Source organism: Eriocheir sinensis, chromosome 15, assembly GCF_024679095.1.
Source record: "Eriocheir sinensis breed Jianghai 21 chromosome 15, ASM2467909v1, whole genome shotgun sequence".
NCBI lineage: Eukaryota > Metazoa > Arthropoda > Malacostraca > Decapoda > Varunidae > Eriocheir > Eriocheir sinensis.
In genome coordinates this window covers 5181189-5199190 of record NC_066523.1, presented here as the reverse complement: position 1 = coordinate 5199190, position 18002 = coordinate 5181189, and the positions used below count along the sequence as shown (strand labels likewise).

The 18002-nt window shown below is 42.0% G+C and overlaps 1 protein-coding gene across 1 annotated transcript in view; it reads left to right on the top strand.

The window, feature by feature from the left end:
- The window catches only part of LOC126998816 (transcription factor cwo-like), a 73993-nt gene that overhangs the window by 1445 nt on the left and 54546 nt on the right, over positions 1 to 18002 (top strand). Inside the window, exon 2 of the mRNA XM_050860921.1 lies at positions 17216 to 17282. Coding sequence (XP_050716878.1) covers positions 17216 to 17282 — 67 coding nt within the window. The remainder of the gene's footprint in view (positions 1 to 17215; positions 17283 to 18002) is intronic.

Genomic DNA, 18002 nt, shown 5'->3' with positions numbered 1-18002 from the left:
GACAACTACGATACATAATGATAAATAGATTAGTAAGTACTGCATGTTTATGAAAGCACTGGGCCCACCACCTCACATATTTAACCTAGATTTTTTTAAAGTCAAAGATAAAAACATTGATTATTGTTTGTCTCATTATTCTACCACTACGACAATTTATTAAACATGACACCACTATAGCCTACTCTTAATATATAGGCCTACCATAACCTTAAGGCTTTAAAATAGTAGGCTATATCATTACTACACGAGTCTTTTACCACGGTATAAAAAAAAGCTATATATACCACAAACAGTAATACAATATGTCTGTCTGTCTTCTACTATACCAACAACACAGTAAAAAACACACGCACGCGGCTTAGAGTATATTTTTTGCCCGCAACACAGCAACAGTAACAAGCACACCCCAAAATCAACAAGTGTTACGTAACCACACTCCAACACACACACACACACACACACACACACACACACACACCATCACCTCCGTACCATCCAAGGACTTTAATATTGGAATTTGGTCGTCGTCTAACCTCCCCCCCCAAGCCCCACACACTTCCCCCAGCCCCGCCCCCCTTCTGCTCGTCCCCAGTCCGTCCCGCCGTCGCCATACCACCACCACCACCACCTTCCTCATCTCGGCGCCAACTCAACGACAGACAAACAAAAAGTGCTATAGAAGAATCCCATACGTTCATTCTCATACCCATTAGCATATTATTCCACCCTTCTTCCCTTCCCTTTTCCTTTTCACTATGCTTATTATCATACCGCTCTCCTTCCCTTCCTCTTATTTCCCTTTCCCCTGTCAAGTACACACACACACACACACACACACACCGTTTCCTCATGAATGTAATATAATCGTAATTTATTAATATTTATGAAGCCGACAATGCTCTCTCTCTCTCTCTCTCTCTCTCTCTCTCTCTCTCTCTCTCTCTCTCTCTCTCTCTCTCTCTCTCTCTCTCTCTCTCATTCGCTTAAACTTTCGGTGATGACTGGATTTATGTTTCTCTTCATCTTTTTTCTCAACTTTTTTCCCACTTTTTTTTTTTAATCGATGATGGAAGTTGAGTTTTGGAGATCAGCATTAGTCAGTCAGTCTGTCAGCCAGTCAGTCAGTCAGTCGGTCAGTGCCAGTCATTCATTCATTCATTCATTCATTCAGTCAGTCAGTCAGTCAGTCGCTCAGTCGGTCAGTGCCAGTCATTCATTCATTCATTCAATCAATCACTCAGTCAGTCGGTCAGTCCAACATCCTAGTCAGTCAGTCAGTCAGTCAGTCGGTCAGTCAGTGAGTCGGTCAGCCAGTTAGTCAGTCAGCCAGCCTGCGTTCCCAGTCAGTCAATCAGTCAGACTACCTTCCCAGTCAGTCAGTCAGTCAGCCATTAGTCAGTCCACGTTGTCATTCATTCAGTCAGTCAGTCAGTTCGTCAGTCCAATTAGTCAGTCAGCCACCAAGTCTGTCAGTTCGTCCCCCTGCCCACTCAGTCGGTCGGTCACTATATAGTCAGTCCAGTGTTGCTAAGCGCGTGTCTATCCATGTGAAATAACGACCAAGGTTAATGTATTCTAGCTGTTGCCTTAGTTTATCTTCGTCTTCTTCTTCTTCTCATTCTTCTTCTAATTTTCCTTCTTATTTCCTTTCTAATTATCATTTCCTTTTTTCACTCTCTTTATATTCCTTTAATTATTGCCCTTATCCCCTTTTTCCTCCTCTTCCTTTTCTTTCTTTTCTTCCTATCTATCCTTCTTCTTCTTTCTTCTTTTTTACATTCATTTGTTTTATGATTTGTCTCACTAATTGGGGTCACTAATTATTTTTCTACTTTTTCCTCCCTTGTATTTCTTTCTGTATCTTCTTTTTCTTCGTCTTTACAATCATCTCCTTCAGTAAGTAAATTTCGATTCACTTCTCTTTCTCATCCTTTTCTATGCATCAATGCCATTTTATTTTCTTCTTCTCAGTGTTTCTCCTACAACTACTTTCACGTCCTATCTACACATACCCGGGATCGTCCTTTACATAATTGGTTCATCGTTATCATCCTCATCATCAGCACCATGGCCTTCCCTCTCCATATCCCCTTCCCAAACCCAGCTCTTCCCAGTCATCTTCATCCACAGCAAACAACACACCAGTGACCTCCTTTCCTTACTTCCTTCTTCCGCCGTGTTGATTCCTTCTTCCTCCACTTCACTACGTCCTAATTAAAAACATCCATAGACTTCTTGGGATGTTGTATTTTCATATTCGGGACTTATCTCATTTGACTTCTCCTAACTAAAAAGAAAAAAGCCAAAATAACATCAAATAAGAAAAAAAAGCCTTATATATATTTGCAATTTACATGCATAGATAGATAGATGGATAGATAGATAAAGAGATACATAGGTAGGTAGATAGATTGATTTTATTGTCCACAAAAAAACAAAAATGAATTACATAATATATTAATCCCTCAGTATTTAACAAAAATATCAAGTGTGCAGAATTATAAGACATACATACATACATACATACATACATACATACATACATACACAAGATAAAATTAATATTTCTCACTATAAAAAAAAAAAACTTAATTCCGGACCATTATGCATTCTAAGTTTTATATCATCAACTTTTGCTAGAAAAATATAGCAATCGAAGTAAACATGGCATTTAAACATTTGGGATATAAGAATGTCGTATATGTCAAGATAAACCTGAATCTTAACCTTCTAATTCAGGTTTACACCGGAGTAACTGTCACCTGAGATTATTATTATGGGCCCAAGTGTTCGAGAATTATACGAGACACTTTTTTTTTGGCTTACGAGCCCAAAATTCGTACGTCAAATCCTTCTCGCGTCAATAATAATAATAATAATAATAATAATAATAATAATAATAATAATAGTAACATGAATTATCTATTTCACCAAGGAATACTTTTTGTCAACATTTTCCTCCTCACATTAATACTGGCGAGAGAGAGAGAGAGAGAGAGAGAGAGAGAGAGAGAGAGAGAGAGAGAGAGAGAGAATGTTCCCCACTCACGTGTAGATACATGTGTGTGTGTGTGTGTGTGTGTGTTAAAGCCCCTATCCCCCCTCCTGCTTCCCCCCCGTTATCCACCTCCTCCGTCCCCTCTCCTCCTTACCTCCCCTTCTTACTCCTTCCTTCACTCCCTCCTACACTACGTCATACCTCTCCATTCTTCCCCCCCTCTCTCCCTCCTTCATTCTTCATTCTCAAACTTTTCCTCCTGGCCTCCTTTCCTTTTCAATTCGCTTTCCTCCTTAATCCTCCTCTTCCTTATTTTCGTTCCTAATCCCTTCATTCGCTTTCCTTTATCCGTTCTCTTTCTTTGCTTCATATTGTTACTGCCCTCCTTTCGTCTGTCCTATCTTCTTCCTCTTCCTCTCCTTCCTTCTTTCTTTCTTTCCTTCTTTTTGATTTTCTTTCATATATTTCTTGTTTTTCTATCAGCTTGTTGTCCTCTTCTTCTCCACCTCCTCCTCCTCCTCCTCCTCTTTCTCCTTTCCTCCATATCCATACCTCCTTCCTGTCCCCTCTCTCTCTCTCTCTCTCTCTCTCTCTCTCTCTCTCTCTCTCTCTCTCTCTCTCTCTCTCTCTCTCTCTCTCTCTCTCTCCGTTCGTTCCTCCCTCCTATGCAATTCACCTGTTCCATGCTCTCTCTCTCTCTCTCTCTCTCTCTCTCTCTCTCTCTCTCTCTCTCTCTCTCTCTCTCCATTTTCTGTGCTATTTGAGTTATTCATGGCACGAGGCAGGAAGTGCATGCGTGTTAACACACACACACACACACACACACACACACACACACACGAGAGACATTGTTTATTAATAAGCTTCTGTTGTTACAAAACTGCATCAGTAATAGTAGTAGTAGTAATAATAATAATAATAATAATAATAATAATAATAATAATAATAATAATAATAATAATATAATGATAATGATATATACACAACCCCAGAGCTTCCTACGTCCTCTTCTTTTTATTCTTTCTCCTTCTCCTCCTCCTCTACTTCCTTAGACCGAGACTTCACACACACACACACACACACACACACACACACACACACACAACGAAATCCCAATTAAAAGTACAATGGGCTGTGTGTGTGTGTGTGTGTGTGTGTGTGTTGGCACTGGTATACTTCCTCACCTTGATGGGTGTTTGTTCCCAAAGTTACTGGCGCCGAGCGACACACACACACACACACACACATGTTACACCACACCCCACATCACGATGCGCTCTCTCTCTCTCTCTCTCTCTCTCTCTCTCTCTCTTAATCAACTTTACTTACCCATCGACACACACACACACACACACACACACACACACACATACACACACACACACACACACACACACACACACTAAGGACATGCCTCCTCAAACTTACAAACGAAAATAAAAACACATTATTGAAACAAAGACAAGAATACTAAATAGGTAAGTCAGAGAGAGAGAGAGAGAGAGAGAGAGTGGGTGTGAGGCACGTGTTAACCCACAGCCTGGTGGTCACGAGGCCTCTCACGCTCGCTCTCCTGCTCACCGCCGCCGCCACCACCACCCCCGGCGCTGCTCAATACCGCTCTGACTGACTGTATTTCGGGGCAAGGAGGAGGGCGGGAAGGGTTTTGAGTCCTAGATTCATTAAAGAAATTCGTATACAAGCCTTCCGTACGGGTTGGGCATGTGGTGGCCTTATATGAACTCCCGTAGAGGCGATTTCCTTCCTCCGTGTGTCGCCTATAGTTGCCATACCTCGCCCCGGCCGTCCCCAGCCTCGGCCGCCCCTCGCCTCGGTCGCCCCCCGCCAGGTCACCACACTCCGTGACGTCACCGCGCCGCCCTAAGCCAATCACCGAGCGTGCTACATGATGCCTCAAAAACACTAAGCCAATTACCTACGATTCACGTGTTCGGCTATATATAGATGGATGGATAGACAGGAATGCAAATGGATAGATTCATAGTACATACGCAGTCACACACACACACACACACACACACACACACACACACACACACACACACACACACAGGTATGATGCGCAAGTATATTTTGAGGCTGGAATGGCCAAGGCTTCGTTAGACCGGAAACCTTTGCTTGTCAAAGAAAGTAAACTGAACTATGGCTTGCTCGACCCGTAGACTTTATCAGCACAGTTTCCATCAATGTATACCAGTGCATTATAACCTACATCGCATCCATAGATAATTATGAATGGAGCGCCGGCAGATTTACTACTACGTCATTCATTCCCTGTTGATGAATTAGAGCACCAAGGTACGGCGATGACATATACGTAACAAAAAAAAAAAAATGGTAAAAATGTTAAATGATTGTCCCAGTCTGAGGAGAGTTTAGAAACGTTAACAAATCTAGGCTGTTTTTAGCCGGCTGTGTCTTTCAAGCCATGTGCCTGGAAGCAGTGTTTATACGTGTTAAGGAATTTTCATGATTTTGAGGAATTTGTCTCTGTAAAGCATGATCAGGAATTTTCTCAGGAATTTGTAATTTTAAGGGATTTTAAGGATTATCAGCTAAATTCGTCATAACGGCTACTCTCTCTGTATGGGTTGAAGATGAGGGCATTAAACTTGAAAAAAATATATATATAATTGTTTTTGCTTACTCTCTTAAATAAAGGCCTGATAATAACAAGGATGGTGTAGAGGCACGAGTAAGTTCTCATATAGGTACTGTGTCTGATTTTGGCATTATTTTTCAAATGAATTTTGTTGTCAGTATCACGGTTCTATCATTTTATCATTCGTATATTTGCGTTTACATAAGAATAATAAGATATATAAGCACTATACACAACCTGTAAAAATCTAAGGAATTTTCGTGTAATCTCGGGAATTTCTGAAACTCCCCTAAGGTTGAGACTCTGCTCAGGGTCGTATTACTATAGATTTCGTGGCCCGGTTCACTTATTTGACAAGACTTTCCTAGGAGTTTTGTGCATTTCCATGGTTACTTTTATGACCCTGGTTGTAGTGTGACCCTTCCTCTGTACCGTGAACCTTGGGAAACACTCATGAGAACCCGATTGATCTCCTTTTTGGCCTTTGGAAATAGTTGATGTGAAAAGCGGAAGCGTCTGACAATACCAACGTGTAGGTGGAAGCGCCGGCACCTTATGAAGGGACTATTACACTGGGCAAATTTTCCGTGGATTTTCAGTCAAACCACGATTTCCGCTGGCGTGGTTCTCATTTCCGTGGTTTTCTGACGTGTCCACGATCTTCCAAAGCTACGGTAGATTTCACCAGAGGACGACGGTATTACTCACCATCATCATCATCAGCAATAACAAGAAACAAATGACAACCACGTTTGCGGAAATCGTGGTTTGACTGAAGATCCACGGAAAATTTGCCCAGTGTAATAGCCCCTTAACGCCTCACGCCCCGGTAAGCGCTGTAACATCGATATATAAAAATAAAAAGAAAATGACTCGTGTGTGACTGCAGTCTTTCAAACCCTCATGTCATGTGCAGAGACACTACTAAATGATTATAAACACTTCCTTAGGTCAGATTGTGCTGCAGTGAGTCTTCCATTACGACTGACCTTACGATAATACAAGGCTCACCTGCATGAAATATTTGTGAACATAAACATTACTGTGCTATCAGTAAATTGTTTGCAGGTATAGTTTATCGCACAAAAAAGCGATATATCAGTCAGTCAACCTCGGGGAAATATTCTTGCCGGGTGTAATGGTGAATAACAATAATAATAATAATAATAATAATAATAATAATAATAATAATAATAATAATAATAATAATAATAACAGTACGAACAAGAAAAAGGAGGTCTCATTTCGCCCTGCGGTATATAAATATAGATAGATAGATAGATATAGAGATAGACAGATAGATACATATAGATATAGAGCTAGCGATAGGTATATATTGAAATAGAGATAGAACTAGATGGATAGATAGACAAAGATTAAGATAGATAGACATACAGAAAATAGAGAAGAACTTTACAGAATGGAGACGTCTTAGTTCCCTCGTTGATCACCGTTCTTGTAGTTCCCGAGTGACACTGAACTACGAAACAAAAGTAAAGTGAACCCCATAACCCTTCGTCAGCTTGGTCATAGTCATTGTGAGCGCTTAGGAATGTTGGCCGAATTATACCTCTTGGTGAAGCGTACTGCCAGGCGTAGGAGGTGTGTGTGTGTGTGTGTGTGTGTGTGTGTGTGTGTGTGTGTGTGTGTTATCGATGGGACACAGAAAGGTCATGGGCAAGAAGGTGGTGGTGTTTGTGGTGACTGTGTGTGTGTGTGTGTGTGTGTGTGTGTGTGTGTGTGTGTGTAATGTTTTCCTGTTATATTTTCCGTTATTATTGACCTCTTCTTCTTCCTCTTCTTCCACTTCTTTTTCTTCTCTTTATTATTATTATTATTCCTCCTTTTCTTTTTCTTAATCTTATTCTTATTCTTATTATTGCCATTCTTCTTCTTATCATCTTCTTCATATCATCATCATTATCATCATCATCACCCCCCCCCCAAAAAAAAAAAAGAGCAAAACAAACCTCCCACCACTCACCAAACAAACAGACAAACAAACAACAACCAAACAAAGAAAGAAATACACATTGATCCTCTTTAATAACACCATCCATTATAACGACCTACCGCAACACACACACACACACACACACACACACACACACACACACACACATATCACGTTATCCTTCCCAGTTCGGCTCCGGAAAGGCGAAACATGTGACTCGCTCCTTCCCCGTATACCTGCTTATCCTGGGGCATTACACACTACTCTCTCTCTCTCTCTCTCTCTTTTTCTTTCCTTCCCTCCTTCCTTCCTTCCTTCCATATCTTTTTCCTTATTTTTACGTTTCTTTCTGTCTTTTTTCTTTCTTTCCTCTCTTCTATCTGTCTTTCTCTATCCCTCTCCTCCTCTTCCTTTTCTCTCTCTCTCTCTCTCTCTCTCTCTCTCTCTCTCTCTCTCTCTCTCTCTCTCTCTCTCTCTCTCTCTCTCTCTCTCTCTCTCTCCTCGTGTCAATTAGATATTCAACAAACGTTCTTCTTTATTTCCGTTTTCAATTTTTTCTTCAACACTTAAAAAAAAGTGAAAAGGAAGGGATGCATGCCAACGTGTGTGTGTGTGTGTGTGTGTGTGTGTGTGTTGAATTTGGTCACGAGGTGTAGAGATGACGGTTGAAGCTCCTCTCTCTCTCTCTCTCTCTCTCTCTCTCTCTCTCTCTCTCTCTCTCTCTCTGTCACTCACTTTTTCTTAGTAACCTTATTCACATAACATCCAAATTTATCTTGGTATGTGCGTATGTGCGTGACACGTGTTTACTTTTGAGATGTCACCAGGAACTAATTTTAGCTTTATTTTTATTGGTTTAACTTTATATAGATTTTTCGTGGAGGGTTCTAGCTGACCAATAATAGTATTTAGAAAACGTTACTTTTTTTTTTTTTTACATCGCTGCCTATTGCGCCGGTAGGCTTCTTCCCGGTGGAACCTGATGGTCGGTCCAAGGCTTCTTTCCGGTGGGTCCTGATGGTCGGCCCAGCCCGTTCTGGCGCAGGCGAGTGTTTATAGTGGCGCCATCTTGCATTGGCTCATGCTGCCCTCCCAGAGCTCATTTTTTATCCTAGAATCTAGAGTCCAGGTTGATAGGTGGTCTTCTGGACAGCATGTGGGTAGTTTTAAGCCACTCGGCGGCGGCTGTTAGTGAGAGAAAACTTAGTAAAGCCTCTCTCTGAGTCTGAGCTCCCCTCTCTCAAAGGCAGACTTGGGAGGGATATCACTAGGCTCACGTGGACCGACAACCTCTCTACACGTCAGACTTGGGTACGAATTGCTCTTTTTTGGTGGGAGGGAAAGGGGGAAAGGGTGTCTTGTTACTTGTTCAAAACCCTTCATATATAATATATTCTCCCTTAATAAGCTAGAGAAAAGGTATACGGCAGCTATTTGGTGGGGATATACTTGATTTTAGTTGCTTTTCAAGTATGTAAGGTTATGTTAGTACGAGTTTTTATTGCTTTTAGATTCGCCTTGTTATTCGGTCATTTTTAAAACTTTACAGGAGAGAAAGAGAAAATATAGAGAAGAGTGAAAAGGAAGAAGGGAGAGAGAAAGAGGAAGGAATACAGGGAGAGAAGGATGAAGAGTATAATAGAAGGAGGTGAAGGATTAAAGAGAAGGAAGAACAGAGAGGAAGAAAAGGAAGGAAGACAGAAAAAGAGAAGAATAAAGAGAGACGTCTGCAAGTTGTGAAAAAAAGGTAGCTATTTGAGTGAGAATATACGTATAAATGATATATATTTTTTTTTCTTCTAGTAAGTAAGCCAATATAAGTTCGAGTTTTGAGGTGGTTAGTTATTTGTCCACACTTAAATCTCTTATATTCTTACAAGTTGTGAAAGAGGTATTTGAGTGGGTATATACGTATGAATGATAGTTTTTTGTTTCCTCTAATAAGTAAGCTAAAATAAGTACGAGTTTTGAGGTGGCTCGTTCTTTGGTCACTCTGAAAACCCTTTACTTATATTCATACAAGTTGTGGGAAAGGTTTTGAGTGGATATATACGTATGAATTTTTTTTTTCCTCTAATAAGTAAGCTAAAATAAGTACGAGTTTTGAGGTGGCTCGTTCTTTGGTCACTCTGAAAACCCTTTACTTATATTCATACAAGTTGTGGAAAAGATTTTGAGTGGCAATATACGTATGAACGATTTTAGTGTTTCTTCAAGTATGTAAGCTTATGTAAGGACGAGGTTTTAATGCTTTTACGGGCGGTTCGGTATCTGGTCAAAACCCCTCAGCTATAATGCTCCTTCTGTAAGCTATGTGGTGGTACTCTTACTTTTCCTTGTTTTGCTTTATTCTGCTCTTTCTCTGTCTTCCTTTCTTCTTTTCTTCTTCTCTCCCTTCTTCCTTTCCCCTGTTTCTCTTTATTCTTGTCTTTTTCTCTGTCTTTCTTCCTTTTCTTCTTTCCCTTCTTCGTTTCTCGTCCCTCTTTATTCTGCTCTTTCTCTGTCTTCCTTTCTTCTTTTCTTCTTCTCTCCCTTCTTCCTTTCCCCTGTTTCTCTTTATTCTTGTCTTTTTCTCTGTCTTCCTTTTCTTTCTCTTCTTCGTTTCTCGTCCCTCTTTATTCTGCTCTTTGTCTTCCTTTCTTCTTTTCTTCTTCTCTCCCTTCTTCCTTTCCCATGTTTCTCATTATTCTTCTCTCTTTTCTTGCCCTTTGCCTTCCTTTCTTCTCTTCCTTTCTCCCATCCTTTCTTCTCCTTATTCACCTCCTCCTCTTCATTCCTTCTCTTCATTCTCTCCTCTTACAAGTTAGGAAAATGGTAACTAACTAACTTATACGTAGGAATGTTATTTTTTTCCTTCTATGGACTTGTTATCTTATTTTCCTTACATGACCCATAGATACGTGAGTCCAGTCCGGTCCGACCTTTCACTACAATCCACCGCACAATAAATAATCTCTCTCTCTCTCTCTCTCTCTCTCTCTCTCTCTCTCTCTCTCTCTCACTACGGTATCGAAAAAAGTGAACACAGTATCTAAATTCGACTAAAAAAAGGGTTGTCCTGAGTGAAAAGTGGAAAAATTTGAGAGTGAAAGAGTGAGAGGGGGGGAGGGGAGAGGTCAGGCGGTACGATACTTCCTCCAATCAATAGCGTCGAGGCTCGGAAATTATCGTACATCGTTATCGCCGAGGAGGTCACGTGGCCGCTAATGCTGTCTCTGTGTGTGTGTGTGTGTGTGTGTGTGTGTGTGTGTGTCACTTGTTTTTATTCACCCTTTTTTTTCTCTCGTTTATTCCTTCCCCTCCACCTCCCTCTCTCCTCCTCTTCCTCCTCCCTCCGTGTGTCCGTCCTCAGGTCATATTATTTTTTTTTGTCAAGAGGAAATGTTGTTGACCCTTCCTTCGTTCCCTTCCTTCCCATTTTTCAACAGCCTGGGTCATGCGTAGTAAGGCTCTTCTTCTTCTTCTTTACTACGCCTTATTTCATATCCTTCCTCTTTTCCCATTTCCTCCTTTTTTCTTCTTCACTTCTCTTCCTCCTTTTGCTGTTCCTCTTTCTCTTCCTCCTTCCTTTTTCTTTCTCTCCTGCTTTTGATCCTCGTCCTTTCCTTTTTTCCTCCAGTCTTATTTCATATATACTCTTCCCTTTCCTTCCCTTCTTACCTCACTTCCTCTTCCTCTCCTCCTTTTACTCCTCCTCCTCTCTCCTTTTTTCCTCCAGTCTTATTTCATATTCTTCCCTTCCCTTCTTCTTACTTCACTTCCTCCCTCTTCCTCCTCTTCCCTCCTCCTCCTCCTCTTGGTTGCTGCAATACTATACCTGTAACATGGTGTGGTTATTCAGGGTGACGTGGTGGTGGTGGAGGTGGAGGTGGTGAGGGCCAGGAAAGGCAGGCAACGTGTTAGGGTAAGGAGGAGGAGGAGGAGGAGGAGGAGGAGCGTCAAATATGTATCTTCATGCGTCAGTGTGAGGCGAGATGGTGGGTGCTTACGTCATGAGTCAAGGAGGAGGAGGAGGAGGAGGAGGAGGTGGAAGAGGTTATAGAGGAGGAGTGGAAAGGATAAACGGTGGAATTGTGTTAGTATTTATTGGTCTTCTCTTCTCTTCTCTCTTTCATCTTCCTTTTTTCTCCTCTTCCTCTCTCCCTTCTTCCTTTCCATTCTCTGTATTCTTCTCTCCGCTGTCTTCCTTCTCCTTCCTCTCTCTAACTCTTCCTCTCTCTTCCTCACTTCTCTTCCTCCTCTCTTCCTTTCCCCTGTTTGTCCTTATTATTCTTTCTCTCCTTGTCTTCCTTCCTTCTCTTCCTCCCTTCTTCCTTCTCTTTTTTCTCTTCTCCTTGTCTTCCTTCCTTCTCTCCTCTTCCTCCCTTCTTCCTTCTCTTCCTTCTCTTTATTCTCTTCATCTTGTCTTCCTTCCTTTTCTCTCTCTCATCTTTCTTCTCCTCTTCCTCTCTCACCTTTCGTTCTTCGTTCTCCTATTCCTCTCCTTCCTTTCCCTTGTTTCTCTTTATTATTCTCTCCTTGTCATCTTTCTTTCATCTTCCTTCTCCTCTTCCTCTTTCTCTTCTTTCTTCATTCTCCTTTTCCTCTCCTTCCTTTCCCCCTTGTTTCTCTTTATTCTTCTCTCATTTTCTTCCTTCCTTCTTCCCAGATCTTCCCCTCCCCCCCCCCCTCTCTCTCTCTCTCTCTCTCTCCTACACACACACACACTCACACACACACGGACAGGACCCCATCTGTGTTTTCATAATGAACTATTGTTGAGGGAAGCACGTGTCTGGAAGGGAAGGAAAGGACGAAGAGAATGGGAATGCCTGATGAAAGAAACGGGAAGAAAAGTCGTAAAGGAAAAAAAAATGAGTATGTGTGTATGAGTTGGCTAAGGAAGAAGAGGAAAGGAAGAGGAGAAAGAGATAATGAGGAAAGGAAGAAGGAGCAGGAGGAGGAGGAGGAGGAAGAGATAATGAGAAAGAGAAGGAGTAGGAAAATAAGAGGGGAAAACAAAATAACGGAAGTAGAGAAGAGGAAAATAATGACAGGAAGACTAGACGAAAGAAAATGCTAAGTGAAAAATGAGGAGTTTAAGAAAAAAATATTGCAAAGGAAGAACAACAAAAAAGAAGAAAAGAAGAGGAGACGAGGATGAAAAAGAAGAAGAAAAAGAAGAAAAAGAAAGGACTAGAAAAGAAACAGCAAGATGAATGATGGAGGAGGAGGAGTTGGCAGCACAAAGAAACGAAGAGCCGAAGAAGAGGAAGAGGAAGAAGAAGAAGAGAAGAAACATCACAGACACAAATATAGAAAGCAAGAATGAGGAAGCAAAGAAACAAGAAAACAGGAGGAGGAGGAGGAGGAGGAGGAGGAGGCGTGAGAACAAAGAAAAGAATCATCAACAGAGGAGGACGAAGAGGAAGAGGAGGAGAGAAAAATAATTTGAAAGGTGACCAGGGTACGAGTTTGACAGAGGGGCTATACGGCTATGAACAGAGAGGAGAGGAGGAAAGGAGAGAAGGTAAAGGAGAGGAGACAGAGGAGAGGAGGAAGCACAGTAGCAGGTTATTAATGTGGCTCAGGTCATACGGACGAACAAGAGGCGTGATGAGGTTGCAGTGCATTAGACCAGGAAGATATTACGTAAGAAGAAAGACATAAAAAACGGTGAAGTTAGAGGGGTAGAAGGGAGGCGAGAAGGCAAGATGGGACAGAAGATAGATATGAAAGAGAGAGAAGGAAAGGGGGAGAGAAAGGAAGGTGGAAATAGGGATAGGTATGAAAGAGAGGAAAGGGAGAGAGATAGACGAATGGAAGGAAGAAGGGGACGAGAAAGTAAGGTGGGGTGGAAGGATAGATATGAAAGTCAAGGGAGAGATAGACAGAATATGAAAGGGAGGGAGAAAGGAAGGGTGGGACGGAAAGATAAAGAAGGGAGAGATGGACAGAAGAAGCTAATACATTATCACATAAGGGGTCTGCAAGAGGTCATTTTCTAGCTATACCCAGAGCGCTGAATTCACTACTCTATATGTTAAGTAATTCTCGACAGTGGCTTAACCCTAGAACCACATTGCCGGGTGATTTTCTCCCGACTCTCCTAGGTTACCACGTAGTTAAATATGAAGAAAGCGCGGGAACCAGCTGGCCGCCTGTGTACCCGCAGGGTTGTGTGAGACATCGTGAAGGGTGGGTGTGCGCTCCGGCTCCGTGCCTGGAATTTTCCACGGCGAGGGGAAAACCGTTATTTCGGGAGAATTTCTCCCGACGATGTGGTGGACGTTAGACATTTTACCCGGGTGAAATTCTCCCGACGATGTGTTTACCTGTAACTATTAGTGATATCTTACGTGTGTTTCTTTTCAGATATTTAGTAATTATTACAGATAAACAGAAAATATGGCTGCCCGAGGCAAAGTGCTGACTGAGGAGGAACTTGTGGAGACGATGAACAAATCTGGTTTCCTCTCAGTAAATGATAGCTCAGATAGTGAGTGTGTTGATGACCTGGAAGAATTTAGAGATATTGAAAGTGATGTGGAAGACAATTTTTTATTGTATTTCATCATTCCATGTTGAAAAAAGTCATTATCAGCTCTGGAAAATATATATATATATATAAATCACAAAAAAAATATAGCCACTTTTCGCGTGCATCCCATACAGTTACCTGTGGCAGTAGTGGGCTGCAACTGACTGAGGCGAGGGGCCAACTACCTAGTAACTAGTGTACCAAAGGAGAAGTCACCAGCTGCAGTACTTTTTTTTTGGACATTTTTTTCTAAACACTTTTTCAAATTTAGTCAAATTTAGGTTATTCCTTATTAAGGTCAATATCAATATTAAAATAAAGTACAATTTAAGTTTATAAGTTTATAATCTATAGTTTAAGAGTTCCTTTTTCACTGTAAAACTTGTAATAAACCTTAATTGAAAACTACTATTTTTTTTTATTTTTCAAAACCGGGTAAAATTCTCCCGGCGATGTGGTTCATGTTCCTCAAAAACAGCGATGGGGTTCTAGGGTTAATGAATCACACACACACACACACACACACACACACACACACACACACACACGAAAAGAAGAATATTGAAAAAGGTGAGTGGAAGAGGAAAGAGGAGAGGGAGCAGGATGAGGATGAGAAGGAAGAAGAGGAGGAGGAAAAGATGAGAAATAAAATGATGGAAAACGTAATCAGACCATGATAAATTACACATACAACAATAATAAAACTACAATTTCTTCTTCTACCACTACTACTACTACTACTACTACTACTACTACTACTACTGCAGAAACAACAAAACTACTGCTACTACTACTGCTTCATCCCCCGGCCCACTGCCCCCCTCCCCCCCTCCAGTCGACAGCCCTTCACATTGGTTTGTCTGTTGGTCAATCTGTCAGTCTCTCCGTTCGTCCTTAGCATACTCGCGAAGGTCAACAGTCACTACCCTCACCCCTTACCCCCCCCACACCATCCAGTGCCACGGTCATTTTGTTTGTTTGTCTGTGTGCCAGGTTTTTCTCTCTCTCTCTCTCTCTCTCTCTGTACCCTTCATATCTTCTCTGTTCTTATCTTCTTCTCATTATAGACTTTATCATTTAGCCTTGCCCTTATCAGCTCTTATCCGTCTCCTTTCCCTTTTCATTCTCCTACTCGAGTATTTTCAACCCCTTCCTTCCTTGTTCTCTTTTCTTTCTCAGCAACGCGTTTTCCTCCTCCTTCTCTTTCAGTATTCTCAACTCCGTTTTCAAATTCATTTCCTCATTTTTCTCCTCCTCCTCCTCCTCCAGTATTTTTAATTCCTCCCCCTATTCCCTTTTCCTTTTCTGTTACTCATTTTCTTCCTCCTCCTCCTCCTCCTTCAGTACATCATCCAAATTTTCCTTCTTCTCTTTCCTTTCCCTGCAGCTTAATTTCCTCCTCCTCCTCCTCCTCCTCCTTCAATATTCTCAACTTTCTCTGTTCCCTTTCCCTTCCCGGTAATTCTTTTTCCTCCTCCTTCTCATCCAGAACGTCATCTAACTTTTCCTTATTCTCTTTTCCCTTCCAAAGATCATCCTCACCTCTTTCTCTTTCCCTTCCCTTCCGTATGTCACACTTTTGCTGCCTATGAAAGCCTGTCTGCGTGCCGTTAAACCTTTGTCCTGTTATGATTATCAAGCAACCATCATCTATCTACCCTCACACACCCTTCCCTTCCCTTCCCTTCCTTATTTTTTGTCCCTCTAAACCTTCCTCTTTCTTTCTTTCCTAAGGCTTTTGTTGCCCCGTTTCGTTATCAGTCAAATGCACGCTGCCCCCTAGTGGTGAAACAAGTGCCGTCCCCGTGACCCATCTCTTTGTGGGTCACTGAATGGTTCGAAGAAGACGCAAAAATCTGCTTATATGACGATACTGTTGCCTGGAGTGAAGAGTGTCCGCTCCTCCGCGCTGAGCCTAAGAGAACGGGAGCTTGGAGGAGGGACTGGAGTATTTGTAACGCATAGTTCTATTTCCTGGTTCATGGGGTACAGGGCGCATTAGATGATGGGAGACGGTGTTAGGGAGATGAGATTGAGATGATTTGGACATATGAGGAGGAGAGATGCTGGGTAGATGGTTAGGAGACACTGTGAAATAGATGAGTTTCAGATGGGTCGGAGACATTAGGAGGAGAGATGCTGGGCTGCTTATATTAGAGGAAAGAAAGAGATGCAATATAAGAGATGAGATACAAAAAATGCTGGGTATAGGGGGAGCATGAGATGGTTTGGACATATGATGATGAGAGATGCTAGGTTTAGACATTTGAGGAGGAGGAAAGCTGCTGGATAATTTCAAGTGAGGGATGCTGAAGATGATGCTGTTAAAAGGGTGAAACGAGGAAGATCAAAGAAGAAGCTCATTTGGAGTTTATATTTTCATTTCCTGGTTGACGGGGTGCAGGGTAGCTAAGACGGTTGCCAGACAGTGTTACGGAGATGAGATTGGTGAAGTTTGAGATCATCAAAAGGAGGATGCTGAGGATAGAGATGTTAGTGTTGCTATTTTCATTTTCTGGTTGACGGAAAGCAGGTTAGATGAGACAGTTTGAAGACAGTGTTAGAGAGATGAGATTGAGCTGGTTTAAGATGCTGGATCTATCGAGAGAAGGATGCTGGGGATGGAGATGTTAGGAAAGATGAGATGAAGAAGGCCAAAGAAGTGGTTTATGGATGTTGATAATGGAGACATGTGAGCAGTTGAGGAGACAGACGATGATGCAGAGGACAGAAGATGGAAATGGATGATCCGCTTCAGCGACCCCAAACAGGAACAGCAGAAGAAGAAAGAGAAGAAGGAGGAGTAGGAGGAAGAGAAAGAGAAGCACCTTGGCGAGGCTAAGTGGTTGCTATGATTAATATTTATGGCTCGGGGCTTCTGCAGACTTCATTTATATTGTCCCTGTATGTGTGTTATCCGAGAATGTGGGTCAGAGGCGATTTGTGACGTATAGATAGAAGCTTTAGATAAGTTGATAACCTGTACAGATAGGTGGCGACATTGGTGGGAGGGTAAAGCATGTCTTCTACTACTACTACTACTACTACTACTACTACTACTACTACTACTACTACTTCTACTACTGGTAACTAATGGTGTGTTTTTCGTCGTTTCAGGAGCCTTGGCTTCGGCCCACTCAACGATGACGAAGACTACGGTTACCCGAAAAAGAAGGCGGTCAGGGTGAGTGTTTACAGTGTGTTTGTTTGTTTGTATATGTGTTTGTGTGTGTGTGTGGGGGGGGGGGCGGTGAGTGTGTGTATGGGGTCAGTGTTTCGTGTGTGTGTGTGTGTGTGTGTGTGTGTGTGTGTGTGTGTGTGTGTGTGTGTTTATCCATTGCCCGTGCTCCTAATTTACGTGTATATATGTATTTTGTTGTTGTTACAGCACTCAATTAGTTTTGTCTATAAATGTGTACATACATACATGGCCAACCGGCCTCTTGCAGACTCCTTACGTTCTTATGTTCTTATGTTCTTATAAATGCTTTCACACATACACACACACACACACACACACACACACACACACACACACACACACATGGGCCCGTCATGAACACCTGAACTGGTGTTGTCAGGTGCGGTTTTTTTCTCATCTACACCTGAAATCACTCCACTGTCCTGTCTCTCTCTCTCACACACACACACACACACACACACACACACACGACATAGACACCTGTCCTTACACTATTCAATGTTTTATCAACCGCACCTGTCACACACACACACAAAACACACACACACACAAACACACACACACACAAACACACACACACACTGACTGTCACGGGGTCATTGAGTTCCGCTAAGGAGTACAAAGGAGGAGGAGGAGGAGGGAGAAGAAGAAGAAGAGGAAAAGGCTTAGGAGATTGAAAGGGCGAGGAGGACGAGAGAAGAG